Source organism: Dendrobates tinctorius, unplaced genomic scaffold (genome assembly GCF_039654945.1).
Source record: "Dendrobates tinctorius isolate UK_male_01 unplaced genomic scaffold, ASM3965494v1 ptg000166l, whole genome shotgun sequence".
NCBI classification, from domain to species: domain Eukaryota; kingdom Metazoa; phylum Chordata; class Amphibia; order Anura; family Dendrobatidae; genus Dendrobates; species Dendrobates tinctorius.
The window spans coordinates 13363694-13388794 of NW_027361833.1; the positions used below are offsets into that span (position 1 = coordinate 13363694).

The window sequence follows — 25101 nt, forward strand, 5'->3', positions numbered from 1 at the left end:
GTCATATCCATCTTTCATCCTCCCCTATAGCTGCTGGATTTTTCTTTGCTAAACAGAAAAATGGGGGTCTCACTTCTTGCCTTGATTTCTGAGAATTAAATAAGATCACAGCTAAAAATACTTACCCACTTCCATTCATCCCTGACCTATATAATCAGCATCTGGGGGCCAGGGTGTTTTCTAAACTTGGTCTTAGAGGGGCCTACAATTTGATATGCCCGAAAGGGTGGTGAATGGAAAAAGGCATTTTTAACATCTGAGGGTCCGTCCTTGTCATGCCTTTCAGATTATCTAATGCACCTGCTGTGTTTCAAAATATTATGAATGATATTTTCCCTGATTGCATTAGAAGATTTAATGTGATTTACAGCCATGACATTCTAATCTTCTCGTCAGACTTGGACACTCACCAGGAACATGTCCGTGTTGTGTTACAGAGATTGAGGGAGAACTCTCTGTTTGCGAAATTAGAGAAATGTTTTTCTGTGCAAGAAATCTCTTTCTTGGGGTTTATCTTGACAGCAGAAGGATTTAAGATGGTCCCTGGGAAGTTGCAGGCCATAATTGATTGGGTTCAACCTTGTGATCTTAAGGCTTTGCAGCATTTTCTGGGATTCGTCAACTATTATAGAAAATTTATCAAGGGGTGTTCACAGATTGCTAAACCATTTACTGACCTTACAAATAAGGGGGCAAATCTCAAGGTTTGTTCACTGGGTGCTATCAGGGCTTTTGAAATATTAAAATATTTTACTAGTGGTATCAGATAAATGTCTTGTCACTCTAACTTTAAGAGGTCCACTAGTACACCCCACATACTGTAGGTTACATGATATACAGGTGTATACCTGATTACAGGTATTGCAGTTTATAAAACTATCAATATCATATTTTTTATTTGTTACAGATGACATAAAAGATTTTGAGTTTACCATAAAATTACAGCAAATGCAGACTGTATGACCACATTTATAAGATCCTTTCACTGAAAGCCAATTCTGTTCCCCACTGAGAAACCATTTATCTGATGCCACTAGTAAAATTATATCCAAAAGTTCTGCTATTAGCAAGCACTTTATACATATATATATATAATGGCAATACTAAGGATTTTAGAGTGGTAGGAATTGAAAGAGTTAAAAATTTGGTTAGAGGTGGTAATGAGACATAAACTGATGAACCGTGAAACGTAGTGGATGTATGTCCTCAAGACAAGATTCCCTCTAGGGGTTAACATCCGTCAGAACCTCATTTATCATTATTAAGTTTCCACCTTTTAAAGTCTCTTGGTATATTTCTACTATATAATGCATTTCTCCTCTCCCTCTCGCCTCTATCCACTATTTTTTTTTATCCTAGTTTGAACACTCATGTCTTTACACACCCTTTAGTAGCTGAAACTTAATTAAGCTGTGCTTCTATATTTTGTCTGCAGCTGCTTGCTTTGTAGGGGGATGTCAGATCTGGACTATATGAGACGCTCAGATTTTAAATGTATGTGTTCAATGACTAAGGCTACTTGTTAGCTGAAACGCGTCTGAAGACATTTTTAATGATTTTTCTCAGATAGCTGCGACTATCTAGATGGTTTTTTTATCCTGCTCTACTCACCGTGATCTAACTAAGGTATTTCCTTGAAGCTTATGCACTGTATTTTCTAGCTTATTTCACTAAGATTGCAGATTTTACTGCAATTTCATGATTGCGTTTTAAATGGTCATCCTGGGGTTACTGCCACAAGGAAAGCTATTGTGTCACGGTCCATTTTTGGATTCACGGCAGCTCTGGTTCCACTATGATTTAAATGTAGTTTTTTCCTTTCAGGCAAGCTGGAGTTAATTTCAGATTCCCTTTCTGGCAGCTTGCTGCAGCTGCAGAATTGCTAGGTCAGCTGAGGCATCAGCTGACTGTTGGTGATAGAGTTATTCTATGGAGTTGTAGCTCTTTGGTGTTAGTGCTGTATCAGTTTCTTCTGGAGTTTGGAGACCAGTATCTGTGTCTTCTGTGGTGTGAAGCTTGGCAGCAGAGTCTGGAAACTAAATGTGGTATTTTTACCTTGTCTGTCTGATACTTGTTACCACCCCCTGTGTTGTACCATCTGCAGTGGTGATGCTAGCGCCCTTGCCGGCCAGTGTGCTAGCCAGGACAATGCAAGGTGACAGTGAGGGATGAGATTCATGATGGCAGTGGGGGAAGGACCAATCTGGTACAGGGGCATGCTGAGTTGTCAGTGTGTTGATTGACAGCTCAGCTATCCAATATAATACTGTGAGGCGCCAGCTGTCTCCATGTGTTCATTATTCCAGTTAATTTCCATGCTTCCTAACTGAGCTGTCTCCCTGAACTCTGCCAGACGTACATTCAGCCTATGAGGTTTGTGCTTTACTGTGCCTTGAGTTCTGTCTGCTTCATCTGTTGCCTGACCTTGGACATCGTTCTGACCATCCACCTGTTTAACCTCTTCAGCTCTGATCCATTATCCTCCCAGTACTCTGACCTTGGAATGTTACTTAAATACGCTTTTGTCTCTTCCTTCTGTTTGACATACCCTTCTGGCTTCTGACCTTGACTCATTGACCACTTTGATTCACTGCTTTGCCATGAAAAGGGACTAGCTTCACAACACTGTAGAAATTCTCTTGCTTTCCAAAAATCTAGAATTTGGTTGTATTTTATACTCCAGACTATGTTAAGGACTGATGTAAGTTGGAGTAGTGATATTGCAACCAATAGAGGAAGCACCAGCAGGTAGAGTCATCAGGAAATAGCCAGAAGTCGGTACATGGAGCAGCAGTAGAATCTTGAGAATAAGCAGCAGGTGGAAAGAAGCTAAACTAAAGGCTGGGAGCTCAATAATCTTGCAAGGAAGAAAGCGCAGTGCCAGGTTTCAGTAGGGTGTTCAGTCAGGAGATTACAGGGTTGAGCCAATCAGGAACTCAGGGTGGAGACAATCATTGGCTAATTCCTTGCTTTAGCAAGGAATTAGCTAAATAATTCAAAAGGAAGCGCTGCCGACTGGTGCACAAAAGCTGCTGGGTCCGAGTCCTGACAGTTTATGAAGTATGACCAACACAGGTAGAGGAAAATTTCTTAACAGGGTGAACTGGCGACTGGTATACTTTAAGTAAAGATTTGTGGAATACATTGGGTATGCAGAAAGAAGGAGGATATTTCAAACGGAAAACAATTTCATATGAACCCATTAATTTAGGCCAATGTTTAACAGAAGTAACCTTGAGTTTGATGCTTTTAGTCGCTAATTACGCCATTTACACAACACCAATGCTTGGCCCACTCATCCTTCTTTTATCAGAAGAGGTTTGTCTACCCTGTGCCCTCTTCAAGTTCTCTTTGACCTTAGACCAGATAAGCCTCCATCTAACCACAGGTTTATTGACCGCTGGAGAATCCATCTCAAAGTTCGAAAAAAGGACAAAAACGAGGATGATACCCAAGATTACAGAAGAACACAAAGGTCCTAATGGACTCTTAACACTGATTAATAACAGCAAACACAGCTAAAAGAAGATGTTCCACCCAGTCAGACTGATGAGCAGAGACATAACACTAAAGATACTGCTCGAGTGTATGATTAGCATGTTCAATCTGACCATTAGCCTCTGGTAGGCAGATAAAAATTAAAATTCAATATTGATCTTATGATAGAATGCCCTGCAGAATTTGAAAATGAAGTGAGCAATGTTTCTGGACCACGCATATACCACGTACAATGTGGTTGATGAAAAACTTATTCAAGGTTTAGAAGCACACATGCAGTACATAGACACATGTTCACTTTGGCCATAAAGGATACAAAACCTACAAGAAGCAAAATAAATATAAACCGGGGTCACGTTGCCGAAGATGGGATGGCTTTTATGCTATTTTTGATCAAAAACAGTATTACTAAGAACCCTGTATTATTTAAATGCATTTTCATGTTTGCTTATTTAGTTACAGTAGGGTTTATATTTATTTTGCTTCTTGCAGGTTTGGTATGCTTTATGGCCAAAGTAAACATGCGTATGTGCTGCTTGTGTACCATCTTAAATCAAGTTACATTTTTGTGTTTTTTTCCTTTGTATTTTTGCATTCCGTGCAAGACAGGATGTGGCCTCTCTCTCTCCTAGAGTGGTGTCCACTGTATAAAGACTTTGTATGGAGGCTACAGCAGCAAAAATGGTATACATAAAGAGTTTCTTAATTTTGCATCTATTAACCAAATAGAAAAATAAAAGACACAATTTAAAGTAGTGCATAGCCTTCAAAGTAATAGGTGAAACAAAAAAAGCACAATAGAAATTGTAATCGCTTTAATGCAAATACATGGGTTGTGAAATATATTTTACATAACATAAAAGTAATTGAATTTACAGGGAATTTACTTTGTTTTAAACAGTAAAGATCCTCCCTTAACTGGAGATGACACTGCTGTTGTTGTAAGTTGAAGGTTCTCTCTTACAAAGTTACGTTTTTGATAAGTCACTGGTTTTCTGAAACCCTTGGAACATATTTTAGGTGAGACATTTGTAGGTGGATTGGTTTTTGGAGGAAGTCCATTGATCTCATATGTCCACTGCATAGATGATGTCTGCAAAGCAAATAAAATAATACAAAGAATTGAATGTAGCTCACACATAAGAGTTTTGTTCATGATAAATCAAATCACATGAAAGACAACATCTCCAACGAGTTTGCAAGTTCTCCTCATGTTTGTGTGGTTTGCAATAGGTAATGTGGTTTCCTCCCACACTCCAAACACATAATAAATGGAGAATTTAGACTGTGAAAATGTCTGTTAAAAAATTCTGGAATATGTTGACACTACTGTAAATAAACAAACTTAATAAATATATAATGATAATAATTTTACATTTCCCATAGTGAAGCTATCCAACACATCACTCCTGAGTGCCATTGGACCTACATATAGTTCTTTTGGCATGTGCCCCATCTGTCTCAAAATTATGACCTATTATGAGGAGCTTTATCAGGTATATGAGGTATTTTGACTGCAGCTGTTATGTGAATATGCAGTAACCGTTAAAGAAGCACATCGCTATCCCGGTTACGATGTACACTGAATGGCTGACCCTGTTATGGAGCACTGTCACTGGTGGTAATATAGTAACTTCTTGGCTGACCCTGTTATGGAGCATTGTCACTGGCTGTAATATAGTAACATTTTAGCTGACATTGTTATGGAGCACTGTCACTGGCTGTACTATAGTAAGATATTGGCTGACACTGTTATGGAGCACTGTCACTAGCTGTAATATAGTAACATCTTGGCTGACCCTGTTATGGAGCACTGTCACTAGCTGTAATATAGTAACATCTTGGCTGACCCTGTTATGGAGCATTGTCACTGGCTGTAATATAGTAACATTTTAGCTGACATTGTTATGGAGCACTGTCACTGGCTGTACTATAGTAAAATATTGGCTGACACTGTTATGGAGCACTGTCACTAGCTGTAATACAGTAACATCTTGGCTCACCCTGTTATGGAGCACTGTCACTAGCTGTAATATAGTAACATCTTGGCTGACCCTGTTATGGAGCACCATCACTGGCTGTACTATAGTAATATCTTGGCTGTCACTGTTATGGATAACTGTCACTGTCTGTACTATAGTAACTAGTGTTGAGCATTCCGATACCGCAAGTATCGGGTATCGGCCGATATTAGCGGTATCGGAATTCCGATACTTAATTCCGATACTTTTGTCATATCGGATTCCGGAATCGGAATAGGAAGTTCCCATCATGCTATGAGCCTGCTTGCTTTGATTAAGCCAATGGGAATCCTCCGAAGTGTGGGCACATCCTGTTAGGCATGTAGGCATGTTAACTATTGGCATGGCTGTGATTGGCTGCCGAAATGATGTCATGATGCACTATAAAAGCCACCGCAGCCGCCATTTCTGGTCACTCTGCTGTGAATTCAGTTAGGGACAGGCTGCTGTAGAAGACTGTGAGGGACAGTTAGAAATAGCGATTCCACCAAACATCTAGTGCTTTACCCAGGCTACATAAACCACCACTGTAGCCTTCTTTGCCCTAGCAGCAGTGTTCACAGCTGTCTGCAAGGGCTGTGTGAGTGCAGCTCACGCTGTGGAGTGGGTCCTGCAGCCACGTCAGGCTGTAGGCCACCCAGTGTGATCACTGCTGCCTCATACATCTTTTATTTTTTGAGCTGCATTTTTTACATAATTTCAATCTAGTGTGCTTCCATCCGTATCCATATACGTTGGTTGCAAACACTAGTAGTAGACAGCGGAGCCTTTCTGCAGCCTTTCAGTGCTAGTGTCCACTTTGCTGCACTGTTCACGGCTGTCTGAGAGGTCTCTGACTGTGTGTGAGTGCAGCTCACGCTGAGTAGTGTGTCCTGCAGCTACGTCTGGCTGTAGGACGCTCAGCGTGCGTCAGTGCCTCACACATATTTTTATTTGAGTGCAGCTCATTTTTTCTTCTATTAGTGTGCATCCATCCGTCTCCATCTACGGTGGTTGCAAACACTATAAAGGAGTACACAGCGGAGCCTTTCTGCAGCCTGTCAGTGCCAGTGCCCACTTAGCTGCACTGTTGACGGCTGTCTGAGAGGCCTCTGACTGTGTGTGAGTGCAGCTCACGCTGAGTAGAGTGTCCTGCAGCTACGTCTGGTTGTAGGACGCTCAACGTGCGTCACTGCCTCACACATATTTGTCTTTGAGTGCAGCTCATTTTTTCTTCTCCTATTAGTGTGCATCCATCCGTATCCATCAACATTGGTTGGTTGCAAACACTATATAGGAGTAGATAGAGGAGCCTTTTTTTCTGGCTTGTGCCCTGCCGGCGCAGCCAGATTAGTATTACCCAATTTTTTTGGAGCCTCATCTTTTGCATTGTAGGTTACCTGCCTGCATTGTAATAGCTCCAAAAAGTTGGTGATACTATCAGTTTCAATTCTTTGTTCACATACTTTGAGTTTGTTTCCAACAAAGAAACCACAAAAAAAGTTCACCAAACACTACATTTTGAATTTGTGTAGGCCACATCAGCTCCTATTAAAGTCTAGTCCACACACACACACACTTCATAAAATTAGTGTTTCTTGTACCTGTAACCAGCTGTTCAGGAATAAGCACACTAAGGCCCCCCTTTGTACTTTTTTGCCTATCTTAAGCAGTCTTGCAAGATGAAGAAGGCAGGGAGTAAGGCGCATGGGCGTGGGCGTGGGCGTGGAGTTTCAGCAGGGAGAGGACCTGGGGATTCTGCAGGGAGAGGACGTGGGGATTCTACAGGTAGAGGACGTGGGGATTCTGGGCCTGCTGCGGGCACCAGTGGATCAGCATCCCCCAGTTTTAGCAGGCAACAGTCCTTTATGCGCAGCTTTGTAGGACCTCAACGTACCCCACTGCTGCGGGAGGAACAAATTGAAGCCGTTGTCGGATGGATGGCAGCTAACGCATCGACTTCAATTACTTCCGCATCCTCTCAGGGTCAGAGCACCGAAGAGCAACCATCTGTCTCTTCACCACCTGCCAAAGTGCCCAGGCAGTCAGAGAGACATGGACAGGAGCCATCACAGTCTCTACTTCTGTTCTCGGAATCTGTTGGCTTGGAAAGAGGGGGCCAGCCAAGCAGCATTCCTGAATGTGAAGAAGAGGGAGTATGCAGTGATGCGCAACTTCTTTGTCCCTCTGAATCTGAAGAGGCGAGTGGGCCAGTGCCTATGGTCAGCACACCTCAGTACGCATCAGATGATGACGAGACTCAGTTGCCACTTTCTGGTGCGTACGGTGCTGGCGAGACAACCCCGGAGAAGCAGCTGTTTGAAGAGGGGAGGGAAGATGATGAGGTCCTTGACCCATCATGGCGTGAGCAACAGGAAGGTGGTGGGAGCAGCTCGGAGGAAGAGATTCCCCTACCGGCCAAAACAGGAGGCAGAGGGAGGGGGAAGACTTGGTTGCCTGTACCCTCCACTTCGGCACCCGTTAGGAGCATTCCTCCTTCCAAAGGCAAACCGGGCGCTCACAAGAGTTGCAGTGCGTGGTCCTTTTTTGACACACTTGCAGATGACATTTGCTTTGTCAAATGCAAGCTGTGTCATCAGAGAGTCAAAAGAGGGAGAAATGTCAGCAACCTCAATACCACAAATATGTGGAAACATGTGCGCACCAAGCACGAGTTGGAGTTGCAGAGACACCCTGAAGACGTAGGCCAACGTACAGCACCACCTACCACCTCTTCAGTTCGTGTTGGGCCCTCTTCCTCCAGCTCACACACTGCTGGTTCGGCTTCCTCACAGGATCGCCAAGGAAGAACCTCTGCCACTGTTGTCCGGAGACCCTGTCAGATTACACCCATAGCAGCACGTTCCCATCCATCACAGCCATCGGTAGCACAGGCATGGGATAAAAGGCGCCCTTACTCGGCAAACCATCCCCGAGCACAGTCTCTGAATGCTGGCATTGCCAAACTTCTGGCAGTTGAAATGCTGTCATTCAGGCTGGTGGACACTGACACCTTCCGGGACTTAATGGCATTGGCAGTCCCCCAATACAACGTGCCCAGCCGCTTTTATTTCAGCAGGCGAGCCGTCCCTGCCCTGCAGAAACATGTTGAGGGCAAAATAAAACATGCGCTACTAAACGCCGTTAGTAGCAAGGTCCACCTGACCACCGATGCGTGGACCAGTAACCATGGACAGGGACGATACCTTTCCCTCACTGCCCACTGGGTCAATGTTGTGGAGCCGGGTACGGATCTGGAGAGTGGAGCTGTACGTGTTCTTCCAACGCCACGGATTGCAGGACTCCAGTCTGTACACATAGACTCCTCCTCCTACTCAAGTTCCTCAGAAACAGCAGAGCAGGAGCCTGTTACGACCGATATGAGCACAGCCGTGGCCAAACGTCAACAGGCTGTACTCAAATTAATTTCTTTGGGGAATCGAAGCCACACAGCGCAGGAGCTCTGGAATGCTATCAAGCTGGAGAGCGATGTGTGGTTTGGGCCAGCGAATCTCCAGCCGGGCTTGGTAGTGTGTGACAATGGCCGAAATCTGGTGGCAGCTCTTGGCCTAGGCAACCTCACACACATCCCATGTCTGGCACATGTTCTTAACTTGGTCGTGCAGAGCTTTCTGAGGGACTATCCGGATCTTGCTGCACTGTTGCACAAGGTCCGCATAGAGTGCGCTCACTTGCGACGTTCCAGCACGGCAAGATCGCGCCTCGCTGCTCTGCAGCGACGATTTGGCCTTCCGGAACATCGCATCATATGTGACCTACCCACCCGGTGGAATTCAACGTTACATATGTTGGAGCGGTTGTGTGAGCAGCAGGCAGCAGTCATGGAGTACCAGCTGCATCAGGCGCAAACAAGTCGCACTGTGCGCCGTTCACACTTCAGCACCATTGAGTGGGCCTCTATGAAGGACATCTGCCTCGTTTTGCGTGCCTTCGATGAATCCACGCGGATGGCGAGTGCAGATGATGCACTAGTCAGCATGACTGTCCCCCTTATCTGCCTGCTTCAACAAACACTGCAAGCACTAAGGGATGAGGTTTCAGAAGAGGTGGAGGATGAGGAGTCCCAAATGCCATCTGCTTCTGGACAGTCTGCGCTACGTGTTTCCTCACAAAGGCCTAGGCAGGGGACACTTTGTGAGGAGGATGAGGAGGAGTCGATGGAGGAGGAAGACATCTCTCCAGAGGAGGGAGGTACACAAACCTCTACTCAGTATGTACAGCGAGGGTGGGGTGATGCAGAGCAGGCCGAGGTCACGCCTCAAACAGGGGACAGCGGTTCTTTGGCAGTTGGGAGTCTGCAGCACATGGTTGATTTCATGCTGCAGTGCCTGAGAAACGACCGCCGCATCGCCCACATTCTCGTCTCGGCTGATTATTGGGTGTACACCCTCCTAGATCCTCGCTACCGGGACAGCGTACAAAGGCTCATACCAACGTTGAACCGGGAGCGTAAAATGCGGGAGTACGAAGAGTCACTGGTGCAGTCCATAATGTTTTCCATTCCACCCGACAGCATTGTTGCTAGTGCTTTACAAAGCAGCTCTGTGCGTCGAGGCAGTGGAGGAAACTCTGCACAAAGAGGGAGCAGAGGCAGCGCCGCAGCACAAGGCAAGACCACTATGGCCCAAATGTGGCAAAGTTTTGTGTGTCCACCACAATTGTCTACACCATCAGCGACGCCTCGAGTCAGCAGGAGGCAACGCTTCCGTCAGATGGTGTCAGACTACATGTCTTGCCCTGTCGCTGTACTCCCAGATGGCTCTTCCCCCTTCAAGTTTTGGGTCTCTAAGCTGGATACATGGCCAGAGCTTAGCCAGTATGCATTGGAGGTGCTGGCTTGCCCTGCTGCCAGTGTATTATCGGAACGTGTCTTTAGTGCCGCAGGTGGTGTACTAACAGACCGTCGCACGCGACTATCTTCCGATAATGTTGACCGGCTGACTTTTCTGAAAATGAACAAGGCCTGGATCTCCAAAGACTTTGCCATTCCTCTTACAGACTAAATTAGTGGTTGGCAACTGTATCCAGGTCTGCTGGTGTGTTCATTTTTCTACCACCTGAACTATAATCCCTTTGCTTCAACACAGCCAGTTGTCGCTCAGATGTGTCGTCTGCACAGAGAAACACACTAGCTCCTGTGTTAGTGGGGTTCAGTAATGCCAGCTGATCCCCTGCTGTGTGGACGGCAAAGTCACCAGCTCCATCAACATTCAAACCACTACTGATTTTTAACCGTGCCCAACTTAGGTCTCTGGCTCCACTGTCTCTACTATTTCCCCTGACCTCCAACCCCGCCATTTACATCTCTGAAGTGGCGTCAGCACAATCTACACTTGTTCCTGTGTTCCTGTGGCTCAGTCCCATCAGTTTATCCCCTGATGTGTGTCCGGCAAGGTCTCCTGCTCTGTCCACATTCCCATAACCAGTAGTGGGAATGAGGACAGAGCTGGCGAACTTGCCGGACAAACATCAGGGGATCAACTGACGGGACTGAGCACCAGTAACACAGGAACAAGTGTAGATTGTGCTGACGCCACTTCAGAGATGTAGCTGGCGGGGTTGGAGGCCAGGGTAAATAGTAGAGACAGTGGAGCCAGAGGCCTAAGTGGAGCATGGTTAGAATCAGTAGTAGTCCACAACCTCCATAAAAACCGCTGCCCATTGGCCTCTGCATGCAGCATGCGTAATCCTGGGCTCCAACAGCTTCAGTTGGTGTTCAGAAGTGTCGTCTCCACAGAGCCAAACACATTCGTTAGAGTGTTAGTGGGGTTCAGCACTGCCAGCTGTTCCCCTGCTGTGGAGATGGCAAGTCTCCTGCTGCCTTCACCTGCCAAAATCCAGTAGGCCCCAGCCTGCTCCTCGCCTAATCCTGGGCTCCAACAGTGTCAGTTGGTGTTCAGAAGTGTCGTCTCCACAGAGCCAAACACCTTCGTTAGAGTGTTAGTGGGGTTCAGCACTGCCAGCTGTTCCCCTGCTGTGGAGATGGCAAGTCTCCTGCTGCCTTCACCTGCCAAAATCCAGTAGGCCCCAGCCTGCTCCTCGCCTAATCCTGGGCTCCAACAGCGTCAGTTGGTGTTCAGAAGTGTCGTCTCCACAGAGCCAAACACCTTCGTTAGAGTGTTAGTGGGGTTCAGCACTGCCAGCTGTTCCCCTGCTGTGGAGATGGCAAGTCTCCTGCTGCCTTCACCTGCCAAAATCCAGTAGGCCCCAGCCTGCTCCTCGCCTAATCCTGGGCTCCAACAGCGTCAGTTGGTGTTCAGAAGTGTCGTCTCCACAGAGCCAAACACATTCGTAAGAGTGTTAGTGGGGTTCAGCACTGCCAGCTGTTCCCCTGCTGTGGAGATGGCAAGTCTCCTGCTGCCTTCACCTGCCAAAATCCAGTAGGCCCCAGCCTGCTCCTCGCCTAATCCTGGGCTCCAACAGCGTCAGTTGGTGTTCAGAAGTGTCGTCTCCACAGAGCCAAACACCTTCGTTAGAGTGTTAGTGGGGTTCAGCACTGCCAGCTGTTCCCCTGCTGTGGAGATGGCAAGTCTCCTGCTGCCTTCACCTGCCAAAATCCAGTAGGCCACAGCCTGCTCCTCGCCTAATCCTGGGCTCCAACAGCGTCAGTTGGTGTTCAGAAGTGTCGTCTCCACAGAGCCAAACACATTCGTTAGAGTGTTAGTGGGGTTCAGCACTGCCAGCTGTTCCCCTGCTGTGGAGATGGCAAGTCTCCTGCTGCCTTCACCTGCCAAAATCCAGTAGGCCCCAGCCTGCTCCTCGCCTAATCCTGGGCTCCAACAGTGTCAGTTGGTGTTCAGAAGTGTCGTCTCCACAGAGCCAAACACCTTCGTTAGAGTGTTAGTGGGGTTCAGCACTGCCAGCTGTTCCCCTGCTGTGGAGATGGCAAGTCTCCTGCTGCCTTCACCTGCCAAAATCCAGTAGGCCCCAGCCTGCTCCTCGCCTAATCCTGGGCTCCAACAGCGTCAGTTGGTGTTCAGAAGTGTCGTCTCCACAGAGCCAAACACCTTCGTTAGAGTGTTAGTGGGGTTCAGCACTGCCAGCTGTTCCCCTGCTGTGGAGATGGCAAGTCTCCTGCTGCCTTCACCTGCCAAAATCCAGTAGGCCCCAGCCTGCTCCTCGCCTAATCCTGGGCTCCAACAGCGTCAGTTGGTGTTCAGAAGTGTCGTCTCCACAGAGCCAAACACCTTCGTTAGAGTGTTAGTGGGGTTCAGCACTGCCAGCTGTTCCCCTGCTGTGGAGATGGCAAGTCTCCTGCTGCCTTCACCTGCCAAAATCCAGTAGGCCCCAGCCTGCTCCTCGCCTAATCCTGGGCTCCAACAGCGTCAGTTGGTGTTCAGAAGTGTCGTCTCCACAGAGCCAAACACATTCGTTAGAGTGTTAGTGGGGTTCAGCACTGCCAGCTGTTCCCCTGCTGTGGAGATGGCAAGTCTCCTGCTGCCTTCACCTGCCAAAATCCAGTAGGCCCCAGCCTGCTCCTCGCCTAATCCTGGGCTCCAACAGCGTCAGTTGGTGTTCAGAAGTGTCGTCTCCACAGAGCCAAACACCTTCGTTAGAGTGTTAGTGGGGTTCAGCACTGCCAGCTGTTCCCCTGCTGTGGAGATGGCAAGTCTCCTGCTGCCTTCACCTGCCAAAATCCAGTAGGCCCCAGCCTGCTCCTCGCCTAATCCTGGGCTCCAACAGCGTCAGTTGGTGTTCAGAAGTGTCGTCTCCACAGAGCCAAACACATTCGTTAGAGTGTTAGTGGGGTTCAGCACTGCCAGCTGTTCCCCTGCTGTGGAGATGGCAAGTCTCCTGCTGCCTTCACCTGCCAAAATCCAGTAGGCCCCAGCCTGCTCCTCGCCTAATCCTGGGCTCCAACAGCGTCAGTTGGTGTTCAGAAGTGTCGTCTCCACAGAGCCAAACACCTTCGTTAGAGTGTTAGTGGGGTTCAGCACTGCCAGCTTTTCCCCTGCTGTGGAGATGGCAAGTCTCCTGCTGCCTTCACGTGCCAAAATCCAGTAGGCCCCAGCCTGCTCCTCGCCTAATCCTGGGCTCCAACAGCGTCAGTTGGTGTTCAGAAGTGTCGTCTCCACAGAGCCAAACACCTTCGTTAGAGTGTTAGTGGGGTTCAGCAAAGCCAGCTGTTCCCCTGCTGTGGAGATGGCAAGTCTCCTGCTGCCTTCACGTGCCAAAATCCAGTAGGCCACAGCCTGCTCCTCGCCTAATCCTGGGCTCCAACAGCGTCAGTTGGTGTTCAGAAGTGTCGTCTCCACAGAGCCAAACACATTCGTTCAAGTGTTAGTGGGGTTCATCATTGCCAGCTGATCCCCTGCTGTGGAGATGGCAGTCTCTCCTGCTGTCTCCGCATTACAAAGACAGTAGGCCTCTGCCTACACCCTCCTATTTCCTGGCCTTCAACACAGCCAGTTGTAGTTCGGAAGTGCCGTCCACACGGAAAGAGATACTTGCTCCCGTGTCTCAGTGGGGTTCAGTAACGTCAGCTGATCCCCTGCTGTGTGGATGGCAGTCTCTCCTGCTGTCACCTCATTCAAAATACAGTAGGCCTCTGCCTACACCCTCCTATTTCCTGGGCTTCAACTCAGCCAGTTGTAGTTCGGAAGTGCCGTCCACATGGAAAGAGATACTTGCTCCCGTGTCTCAGTGGGGTTCAGTAACGTCAGCTGATCCCCTGCTGTGTGGATGGCAGTCTCTCCTGCTGTCACCTCATTCAAAAGACAGTAGGCCTCTGCCTACACCCTCCTATTTCCTGGGCTTCAACACAGCCAGTTGTAGTTCGGAAGTGCCGTCCACACGGAAAGAGATACTTGCTCCCGTGTCTCAGTGGGGTTCAGTAACGTCAGCTGATCCCCTGCTGTGTGGATGGCAGTCTCTCCTGCTGTCACCTCATTCAAAATACAGTAGGCCTCTGCCTACACCCTCCTATTTCCTGGGCTTCAACACAGCCAGTTGTAGTTCGGAAGTGCCGTCCACACGGAAAGAGATACTTGCTCCCGTGTCTCAGTGGGGTTCAGTAACGTCAGCTGATCCCCTGCTGTGTGGATGGCAGTCTCTCCTGCTGTCACCTCATTCAAAATACAGTAGGCCTCTGCCTACACCCTCCTATTTCCTGGGCTTCAACACAGCCAGTTGTAGTTCGGAAGTGCCGTCCACACGGAAAGAGATACTTGCTCCCGTGTCTCAGTGGGGTTCAGTAACGTCAGCTGATCCCCTGCTGTGTGGATGGCAGTCTCTCCTGCTGTCACCTCATTCAAAATACAGTAGGCCTCTGCCTACACCCTCCTATTTCCTGGGCTTCAACACAGCCAATTGTAGTTCGGAAGTGCCGTCCACACGGAAAGAGATACTTGCTCCCGTGTCTCAGTGGGGTTCAGTAACGTCAGCTGATCCCCTGCTGTGTGGATGGCAGTCTCTCCTGCTGTAAACTCATTCAAAATACAGTAGGCCTCTGCCTACACCCTCCTATTTCCTGGGCTTCAACACAGCCAGTTGTAGTTCGGAAGTGCCGTCCACACGGAAAGAGATACTTGCTCCCGTGTCTCAGTGGGGTTCAGTAATGTCAGCTGATCCCCTGCTGTGTGGATGGCAGTCTCTCCTGCTGTCACCTCATTCAAAATACAGTAGGCCTCTGCCTACACCCTCCTATTTCCTGGGCTTCAACACAGCCAGTTGTAGTTCGGAAGTGCCGTCCACACGGAAAGAGATACTTGCTCCCGTGTCTCAGTGGGGTTCAGTTAAGTCAGCTGATCCCCTGCTGTGTGGATGGCAGTCTCTCCTGCTGTCACCTCATTCAAAATACAGTAGGCCTCTGCCTACACCCTCCTATTTCCTGGGCTTCAACACAGCCAGTTGTAGTTCGGAAGTGCCGTCCACACGGAAAGAGATACTTGCTCCCGTGTCTCAGTGGGGTTCAGTTAAGTCAGCTGATCCCCTGCTGTGTGGATGGCAGTCTCTCCTGCTGTAAACTCATTCAAAATACAGTAGGCCTCTGCCTACACCCTCCTATTTCCTGGGCTTCAACACAGCCAGTTGTAGTTCGGAAGTGCCGTCCACACGGAAAGAGATACTTGCTCCCGTGTCTCAGTGGGGTTCAGTAATGTCAGCTGATCCCCTGCTGTGTGGATGGCAGTCTCTCCTGCTGTCACCTCATTCAAAATACAGTAGGCCTCTGCCTACACCCTCCTATTTCCTGGGCTTCAACACAGCCAGTTGTAGTTCGGAAGTGCCGTCCACACGGAAAGAGATACTTGCTCCCGTGTCTCAGTGGGGTTCAGTAACGTCAGCTGATCCCCTGCTGTGTGGATGGCAGTCTCTCCTGCTGTCACCTCATTCAAAATACAGTAGGCCTCTGCCTACACCCTCCTATTTCCTGGGCTTCAACACAGCCAGTTGTAGTTCGGAAGTGCCGTCCACACGGAAAGAGATACTTGCTCCCGTGTCTCAGTGGGGTTCAGTAATGTCAGCTGATCCCCTGCTGTGTGGATGGCAAAGTCTCCTGCTGCCTACACAGTCGTACCACTACTGATTTTTAACCGTGCTCCAATTAGGCCTGTGGCTCCACTGTCTCTCGTATTTCCCCTGTCCTCCAACCCTGCCAGTTACAGCTCCGAAGTGGCGTCTGCACAATCCACACTTGTTCCTGTGTTACAGGTGTTCAGTCCGGTCAGTTAATCCCCTGATGTGTGTCCGGCAATGTCGCCTGCTCTGTCCACATTCCCATTATCGGAATGTGGACAGAGCAGGCGACATTGCCGGACACACATCAGGGGATTAACTGACCGGACTGAACACCTGTAACACAGGAACAAGTGTGGATTGTGCAGACGCCACTTCGGAGCTGTAACTGGCGGGGTTGGAGGACAGGGGAAATACGAAAATCAGTGAAGCCACAGGCCTAAGTGGAGCTTGGTTCAAATTAGTAGTCTACAACCGATCTTAAAATTTCTTCAATGCAGCCTAAGCCTGCTCCGTGCTTGTCCCTGGGCTTCAACACAGCCAGTTGTTGCTCGGAAGTGCCGTCTTCACAGAGTAAAACACTAGCTCCTGTGTTTGTGGGGTTCAGTAACGTCAGCTGTTCCCCTGCTGTTTTGATGGCAATCTGTCCTGCTGCCTCCCAATTGACAGCACATCAGGCCTCAGCCTGCTAAGTGCTTGTCCTGGGCTCCAACATCGCCAGTTGCTGCTCATAACTGACTTTGGCACGGGTACTCCCTCCTGCCCAGCTTGGTTCCAGCCCTGCCTGCTGTTTCCGGGAAGTGTCAATGTCAGTTTGCCACCCCAAGTTGCCATGTCGTGTTGCGGTTGGGTTAGCCGAGGCTAGGGTGCCAGCAGTTTAGGTGCTTCCTATGTGGACTGCGGGTTCTGGTAAGAAAGGTTTGTTCCATAGTGCCAGTAGGACAAGCACCCCCTGTAGGACTGTGTGATTCGGTAACTGCGGCCAGCTTGCGGCATGCCAACTTTGCTTTTCAGGGGTAACTTCTGATACCCCTCCGGGTTCCAGCACCGTCAGCTGGTTCTCATCAGAGCCTTTGGCCTAGGTGCCTCCATCTCGGTATCCGAGTTCCGGCAACGTCTGCTGGTCCTTGGTAGTGCTTTGTAGCACAGGTACCTCCTGCTTAGTAACCGGGTTCCAGCACCGTCAGCTGGTCCTCGGTTGTGCCATTGGCTCTTATTCCTTCTGCTGCCCCTCCGGGTGCCAGCACTGTCAGCTGGTCCTCGCTATTTCCATTTGCTCTTGCAGCTTATGCTACCCCTCCGGGTTCCAGCACCGTCAGCTGGTTCTCGTCAGAGCCTTTGGCCTAGGTGCCTCCATCTCGGTATCCGAGTTCCGGCAACGTCTGCTGGTCCTTGGTAGTGCTTTGTAGCACAGGTACCTCCTGCTTAGTAACCGGGTTCCAGCACCGTCAGCTGGTCCTCGGTTGTGCCATTGGCTCTTATTCCTTCTGCTGCCCCTCCGGGTGCCAGCACTGTCAGCTGGTCCTCGCTATTTCCATTTGCTCTTGCAGCTTATGCTACCCCTCCGGGTTCCAGCACCGTCAGCTGGTTCTCGTCAGAGCCTTTGGCCTAGGTGCCTCCATCTCGGTATCCGAGTTCCGGCAACGTCTGCTGGTCCTTGGTAGTGCTTTGTAGCACAGGTACCTCCTGCTTAGTAACCGGGTTCCAGCACCGTCAGCTGGTCCTCGGTAGTGCCATTGGCTCTTGTTCCTTCTGCTGCCCCTCCGGGTGCCAGTACCGTCAGCTGGTTCAAGAGGACAAAGAACAGGAAGACAACCACCAAGATGCAGAACAACAAGAGAGAGAAGACAAAGAAGCATAAAAAAAACAAAGCAGAAGAACATTAAGCATAAGACTAATACTCTGAGCAAATGATATTATCTTATTTATAAGCAGAAGAAGACTAAGCAGTGTATGGGGGTGAGTCCGTTCCTCCTCGTGGTGCCCCTGGTAAAGGCCTGCTTCTGCAGGCCAAACTGAACGCGGACAAATCCTGTTGTAAATCTTTTGTGACAGGCAGAACGGAAGGTGTAAACTTCTAACTTTTCTAGATAACAACTACAGGAATGCCTGACACAAACAAGAATATGATGAAGAAGAATAGGAAGAAGATGAAGAAGCTGAATATGTAGAATAATAATTGTTGAATAAGAAGAATATGAAGAATGTAAGAAAAGGAAGAAGAAGAAGAAGAAGAAGAAGAAGAAGAAGAAGAAGAATGTAAAAAAAGGAAGTAGAAGAAGAAGAAGAAGAATGTAAAAAAAGGAATAAGAAGAAGAATGTAAAAAAAGGAAGTAGAAGAAGAAGAAGAAGAATGTAAAAAAAGGAAGTAGAAGAAGAAGAAGAAGAAGAATGTAAAAAAAGGAAGTAGAAGAAGAAGAAGAATGTAAAAAAAGGAAGTAGAAGAAGAAGACATACATGTCTGGCAAAATATAAATGAGGCTAACATAGTCAATATCTTTGTAACTCCTAACATCTTTAAAAAAAAAAGTTTAATTCCTGCTATTCCATTTGATTGGGCTAAACCTCTATGGCTTTAATGTCTCCTCCACCTCCCACAATACATTCTACATTATTCTTAGTTGTTTTTCTTCATGTAGAATTAACCTACAAGGAAAGAAAGGGTTTTTTTTAATTCCGATATTTTGGCCCCATTGACTTGCATTGGTTCCCGGTATCGGAATCGGCGATACCGATACTTTTTTTAAAGATCGGCCGATCCATTCCGATCCGATATTTTCAAGTATCGGCTGGTATCGCTCAACTCTAATAGTAACATTTTAGCTGACATTGTTCTGGAGCACTGTCTGTACTATATTAAGATCTTGGCTGACCCTGTTATGGAGCACTGTCACTGGGTGTACTATAGTAACATCCTGGCTGACATTGTTATGTAGCTCCAATACCGGCTGTATTATAGGAGCTTTCTGGCTGCAATTGATGTAGAAGCCTCTGTCTGTATCTGCTATGTAAGCAGATTTAGTTTTATTTAAACAATGATATGCAAACATTCTGAAAGTAGCTGTTATGGAAGTACTATGGCTGTAACTGATACAAATGCATATGCATTCCACTCTTATAGGGTACTGGAGCTATCACTGTAAGTGAACCTCTCTGTATTTTATAGAAGCACTTATATGGAGGCACTCAGTAGGTAAGGCTAGTTTCACACTTGCTTTTTTTTGCAGCGCGTTTTTCCCGCAAAAAAACGCATTGAAAAAACGCATACAAAAGCATACAACTGCTGCGTTTTTTTCAAGCATTTTTATGAGCATGCATGAAAAAAACGCAGCGTTTTTATGCGTTTGTATGCGTTTTTAGTGCGTTTTTACGGCGTTTGCTTTTTTTACAACATTAGTTGGCCCCTCACACTAACCCAAACCATGACTTTACTAACCCTAACCCTGACCCTAACCCTAACCCTAACCCTGACCCTAACCCTGACCCTAACCCTTAACCAAACCATACTTAACCCTAACCCAAACCCTAAACCCTAACTAACCCTAACCCTAACCCTGACCCTAACCCTGACCCTAACCCTAACCCTAACCCTGACCCTAACCCTTAACCAAACCATACTTAACCCTAACCCAAACCCTAAACCCTAACTAACCCTAACCCTAACCCTAACCCTAACCCTGACCCTAACCCTAACCCTGACCCTAACCCTGACCCTAACCCCAACCCTAACCCTGACCCTAACCCTTAACCAAACCATACTTAACCCTAACCCTGACCCTAACCCTAACCCTGACCCTAACCCTTAACCAAACCATACTTAACCCTAACCCTGACCCTAACCCCAACCCTAACCCTGACCCTTAACCAAACCATACTTAACCCTAACCCTGACCCTAACCCCAACCCTAACCCTGACCCTGACCCTAACCCTAAACCCCTAAATTCCATGGTTAAAAAAAAAAAACGCATGTGCAAAAAAACGCATACATGAGCATGCCAGTGCGCATGTATGCGCATCCAGAGGCTATAATGGCCATTTTTAGCGCAAAACGTGCGCATATGTGCGCATGCGCTTTTTTGCAGGGCCAAAAAATGCAACATGCTGCGTCTGGAAAATCCAAACGCACACCCCAAAAAAACGCAGCGCATGAAAATCGCATACATGCGCTTACCAGCGCGCAGGTATGCGCACCCATGTTAAATATAGGGGAAAAAACGCATGCGCAGGTATGCGTTTCTTTCCAGCGCTAAAAAACGCAAATGTGAAACCAGCCTTACTGTATAAAAACACCCTGCAATAACTGCTATGGAGTACTGCAGGATGGTGTAATCTGGAAGCAGTCTGGTGATTATCCCCATTTGTGAAAGCAATGCCGTCACAAGTGTACAATTGTAGACTGACACTCAAGGAATGAGAACACTGGAGTTAGATGTGCTTAATCCACTACAATGTGCATGCGACTTGATGTATTAGGCTGGAGTCACACTGCCGAATTTCTCATGCAATAATCACATCGCATAGCATGGACTGGCCGGCACCTCTCCTGACCTGAGAATGGCATCATGATGGATTACTATGCAGCTGTCAAGCTCAGGTTAGGAGAGGTGCCGGCCAGGGCAAGTTTTACGATCCGATTCTCGGACGAAAAGTACGCCAGTGTGTCTCTGCCCTTAGGCTCCTCTTATAACTGCTGTGCACCTTTAGTAGACACATACTGCAGTCAGGGACTTGTAAACTTTCATGAATCATCCACGCCCCATCTCACCCATACTCTACTCATTTTGGCAGAGCAGTCAAGGACTGATGTGAAAACGCCAAAAGTTGTAAGATTTTAGCACAACTTCTTAGTTACGCAATTATTTTGTGACATTTGAAGGTTTTATACACCAGAATACTGGAGAAAACCCTTTCATGATTTGGGGCCTTAGTTTTATACCTGATCTCCAATGACAAAAGTTAGCAGGTGGATTACGAATAAATGAATGGTTGTGGTGGCTTTATCTTGATGTCCGCATTATGCTAGCCTAATGGCCAAAAAGTACCAAGTGCAAACAGCATCAAAGCGTGAATGTTATTCAGAAAAAAAAATCTTACAGTCTTACAACATAAATGTTTGGCCTTTACATAGTGTATTTTCCAGTGGCCTTGATTTAAAATGTAATAATTATTAATTATTAACAAATATAGCTGTATTTCTGTATTTTTTATTTGAGAGTAATATTTCTAATGCCTCATACTAGCCCTGCATATTCCCTTAGCATAAAGAGCCAATATAATTTAATGCATACTAGTTGCATAACTCTTCACAACTGCAGACACATTTCCATTTCAGTACATTATATTGCACACTATTTCCATTTCTTCACAAGAATAAAGAATTCCATCTTACATTAGATACACACTGTAGAAACTGTGACCAAAATGGGCTCAAATGAAATATTTAAAAAAATATATATTCAACATGACAGACCTGTATGTGTAGTCAATAAATCTGAAGAGGTCTAATAGAATAAATTAAAGCTTAGTTTCTCAACCCTTAAATATAACATCTGGTCTACAAAATAACTATCATTTACAGTACAATGAAGATGGCTATTCATATATCCCATAATAACAGGGCAAGAGGACAAGAGAAGAAAGTCAGAAAGAGAAAAGAGTAAAAATGGAAAATGTTAGATAATAACGTAATAAAAGTTTAATCACTACACATTGGCCTATTAAGTTTTTGCAGTATTACTTTCTAATATTTTTTATAATTCTGCCATGAAAATATGCTTCAGGTTAATTATCACATTTTCACAAGTTTTATGTAATCTGTACAGTAAATCTAAATGTAATAAAGATGATTCATTTGTGGGATATCACTATTATTCGTTAAGCACTTATTAATAAAATCATAAAACTTCACTGAGTGTTATTTCTTGTACACCACATAAGTTATGTTTTACAGTCTTTAAAGAGGTAGTCTGGGAAGATAAAAATATATCTTAATCCACCTTATATCTAAAAGTATAAAGGTCACACCTGTCTTCCTGTTCTTAAATGTAACCTCATGTGATGTTAGTACTTCTCATTGTGACCTCATGTGACAGTGCTACTGCAGCTCTTGAGTGCTCCCCCACCCTACCGGGATGCTACATAAGAAATTAAGGGGTATGGCTTGTGTCTTGCTGCGAATTATGCAAGTCAAAACCCTGACTTAGGTTTTCTCTGGGTTCAGTGTGAGTTTGATGTACCCCTTCCTCCCTTTCGCTCTTGTTCTGTACTGCCTATCTGCACCTTTACAACTTCTATACAACCTGTTATTGACACCTCTCTACTTCTCCAGCTCTCATGCCAAGCTCCTTGACCGATCACATAAAAGCTACAAAAGTGCAGGCAGTACAGTGTTAGGAGGAAGGAGAACATCAAACCCACAAACAGACTGTGGTAAGCCATGGTCAGAGAGCTAACAAATAAGTAAAGTAGCACTCTGTAGTGCTATAACATGTAAACATGAAATATTTGAAAGTTGAATTGCATTACTGCTCTAGATAATAAGAAAAAGGAGATGCTTAACACATACTATTGGCCAATACATGCATACCCAGCAGCCAATGACAAGGCGATCTCCTATTGCTGGGCACCTCTAATGCGAATCCTCTCCTAGGCTGAAGCCTGCATTCATGGGTAAGTAGAATCCTGCTGAGCTCGGTCAGAGAGCAAATATACAAATAACAAAAGACTGACTGTCTCTTCCAAGCAGAAAACCGATGTGTACAGGTGAAAACTAAGAGTAGACATTTTTTCTTAATTCATATTTTTCATGTTTACATTTTATAACACTACAGACACAAAGTGCAACTTTATTTGTTTGCTAACCCCTGAGTGACAGAGCCAATTTGGTACTTAATGACCAAGCCAATTTTTACAATTCTGACCACTGTCACTTTAAAAAGTTATAGCTCTAAAACGCTTCAATGTATCACACTGATTCTGAAACTGTTTTTTCGTGACTTATAGTACTTCATGTTAGGGGTAAAATTTCTTCAATATAACTTGCATTTATTTATGAAAAAAACGGAAATTTGGCAAAAATTTTGCAATTTTCAAACTTTTAATTTTTGCACCCTTAAAGCAAAGAGTGGTGGCACACCAAATAGTTAATAAATAACATTTCCCACATGTCATCTTTACATCAGCACTATTTTGGAAACATAATTTATGTTTTGTTAGGAGTCGTTAAAAGGGTTTAAAGTTGATCAGCGATTTCTCATTTTTCCAACAAAATTTACAAAGCCATTTTTTTAAGGACCATCTCACATTTGAAGTAAGTTTGGTGGGTCAATATAACAGAAAATACTAAAACATGAAACCATTATAAAAATTGCACCCCTCAAGATGCGTAAAACCACATTCAAGAAGTTTATTAACCCTTCAGGTGATTCACGAGAACTAAAGCAATGTGAAAGGAAAAAATGAACATTTTACTTTTTTCACAAAAAATTTAATTTGGAACCAAGTTTTTTTATTTTTACAAGGGTATCACAAGAAAATGGACCACAAAATTTGTTGTGCAATTTCTCCTGAGTAAGCCAATACCCCGTATGTGGGGGGAAAGCCACTGTTTGGGCGCATGGTAGAGCTCAGAAGGAAGGGATCACCATATGACTTTTTGAACACAAAATTGGCTGGAATCAATGGTGCGTTTGGAGACCCCCTGATGTACAGTAGTGACCAAAAGTATTGACACCCCTGCAATTCTGTCTGATAATACTCTGTTTCTTCCTGAAAATGATTGCAAACACAAATTCTTTGGTATTATTATCTTCATTTAATTTGTCTTAAATGAAAAAACACAAAAAGAATTGTCCTAAAGCCAAATTGGATATAATTCCACACCAAACATAAAAAAGAGTGTGGACAAAAGTATTGGCACTGTTCAAAAAATCATGTGATGCTTCTCTAATTTCTGTAATTAACAGCACCTGTAACTTACCTGTGGCACCTAACAGGTGTTGGCAATAACTAAATCACACTTGCAGCCAGTTGACATGGATTAAAGTTGACTCAACCTTTGTCCTGTGTCCTTGTGTGTACCACATTGAGCATGGAGAAAAGAAAGAAGACCAAAGAACTGTCTGAGGACTTGAGAAACCAAATTGTGAGGAAGCATGAGCAATCTCAAGGCTACAAGTCCATCTCCAAAGACCAGAATGTTCCTGTGTCTACCGTGTGCAGTGTCATCAAGAAGTTTAAAGCCCATGGCACTGTGTCTAACCTCCCTAGATGTGGACGGAAAAGAAAAATTGACAAGAGTTTTCAACGCAAGATTGTGTGGATGTTGGATAAAGAACCTCGACTAACATCCAAACAAGTTCAAGCTGCCCTGCAGTCTGAGGGTACAACAGTGTCAACCCGTACTATCCGTCGGCGTCTAAATGAAAAGGGACTGGATGGTAGGAGACCCAGGAAGACCCCACTTCTTACCCCGAGACATAAGAAAGCCAGGCTGGAGTTTGCCAAAACTTACCTGAAAAAGCCTAAAACGTTTTGGAAGAATGTTCTCTGGTCAGATGAGACAAAAGTAGAGCTTTTTGGGCAAAGGTATCAACATAGAGTTTACAGGAGAAAAAAAGAGGCATTCAAAGAAAAGAACACGGTCCCTACAGTCAAACATGGTGGAGGTTCCCTGATGTTTTGGGGTTGCTTTGCTTCCTCTGGCACTGGACTGCTTGACCGTGTGCATGGCATTATGAAGTCTGAAGACTACGAACAAATTTTGCAGCATAATGTAGGGCCCAGTGTGAGAAAGCTGGGTCTCCCTCAGAGGTCATGGGTCTTCCAGCATGACAATGACCCAAAACACACTTCAAAAAGCACTAGAAAATGGTTTGAGAGAAAGCACTGGAGACTTCTAAGGTGGCCAGCAATGAGTCCAGACCTGAATCCCATAGAACACCTGTGGAGAGATCTAAAAATGGCAGTTTGGAGAAGGCACCCTTCAAATATCAGGGACCTGGAGCAGTTTGCCAAAGAAGAATGGTCTAAAATTCCAGCAGAGCATTGTAAGAAACTCATTGATGGTTACCGGAAGTGGTTGGTCACAGTTATTTTGGCTAAAGGTTGTGCAACCAAGTATTAGGC

The 25101-nt window shown here is 46.0% G+C and overlaps 1 protein-coding gene across 1 annotated transcript in view; it reads right to left on the reverse strand.

Moving 5' to 3' along the window:
* Positions 1-4298: 4298 nt before the first annotated feature.
* Positions 4299-25101, reverse strand: part of CFAP47 (cilia and flagella associated protein 47) — a 926770-nt gene continuing 905967 nt past the window's right edge. The window contains exon 65 of the mRNA XM_073550693.1: positions 4299-4591. Within this exon, the coding sequence (XP_073406794.1) occupies positions 4382-4591 (210 nt within the window). The 3' untranslated portion in view covers positions 4299-4381. The remainder of the gene's footprint in view (positions 4592-25101) is intronic.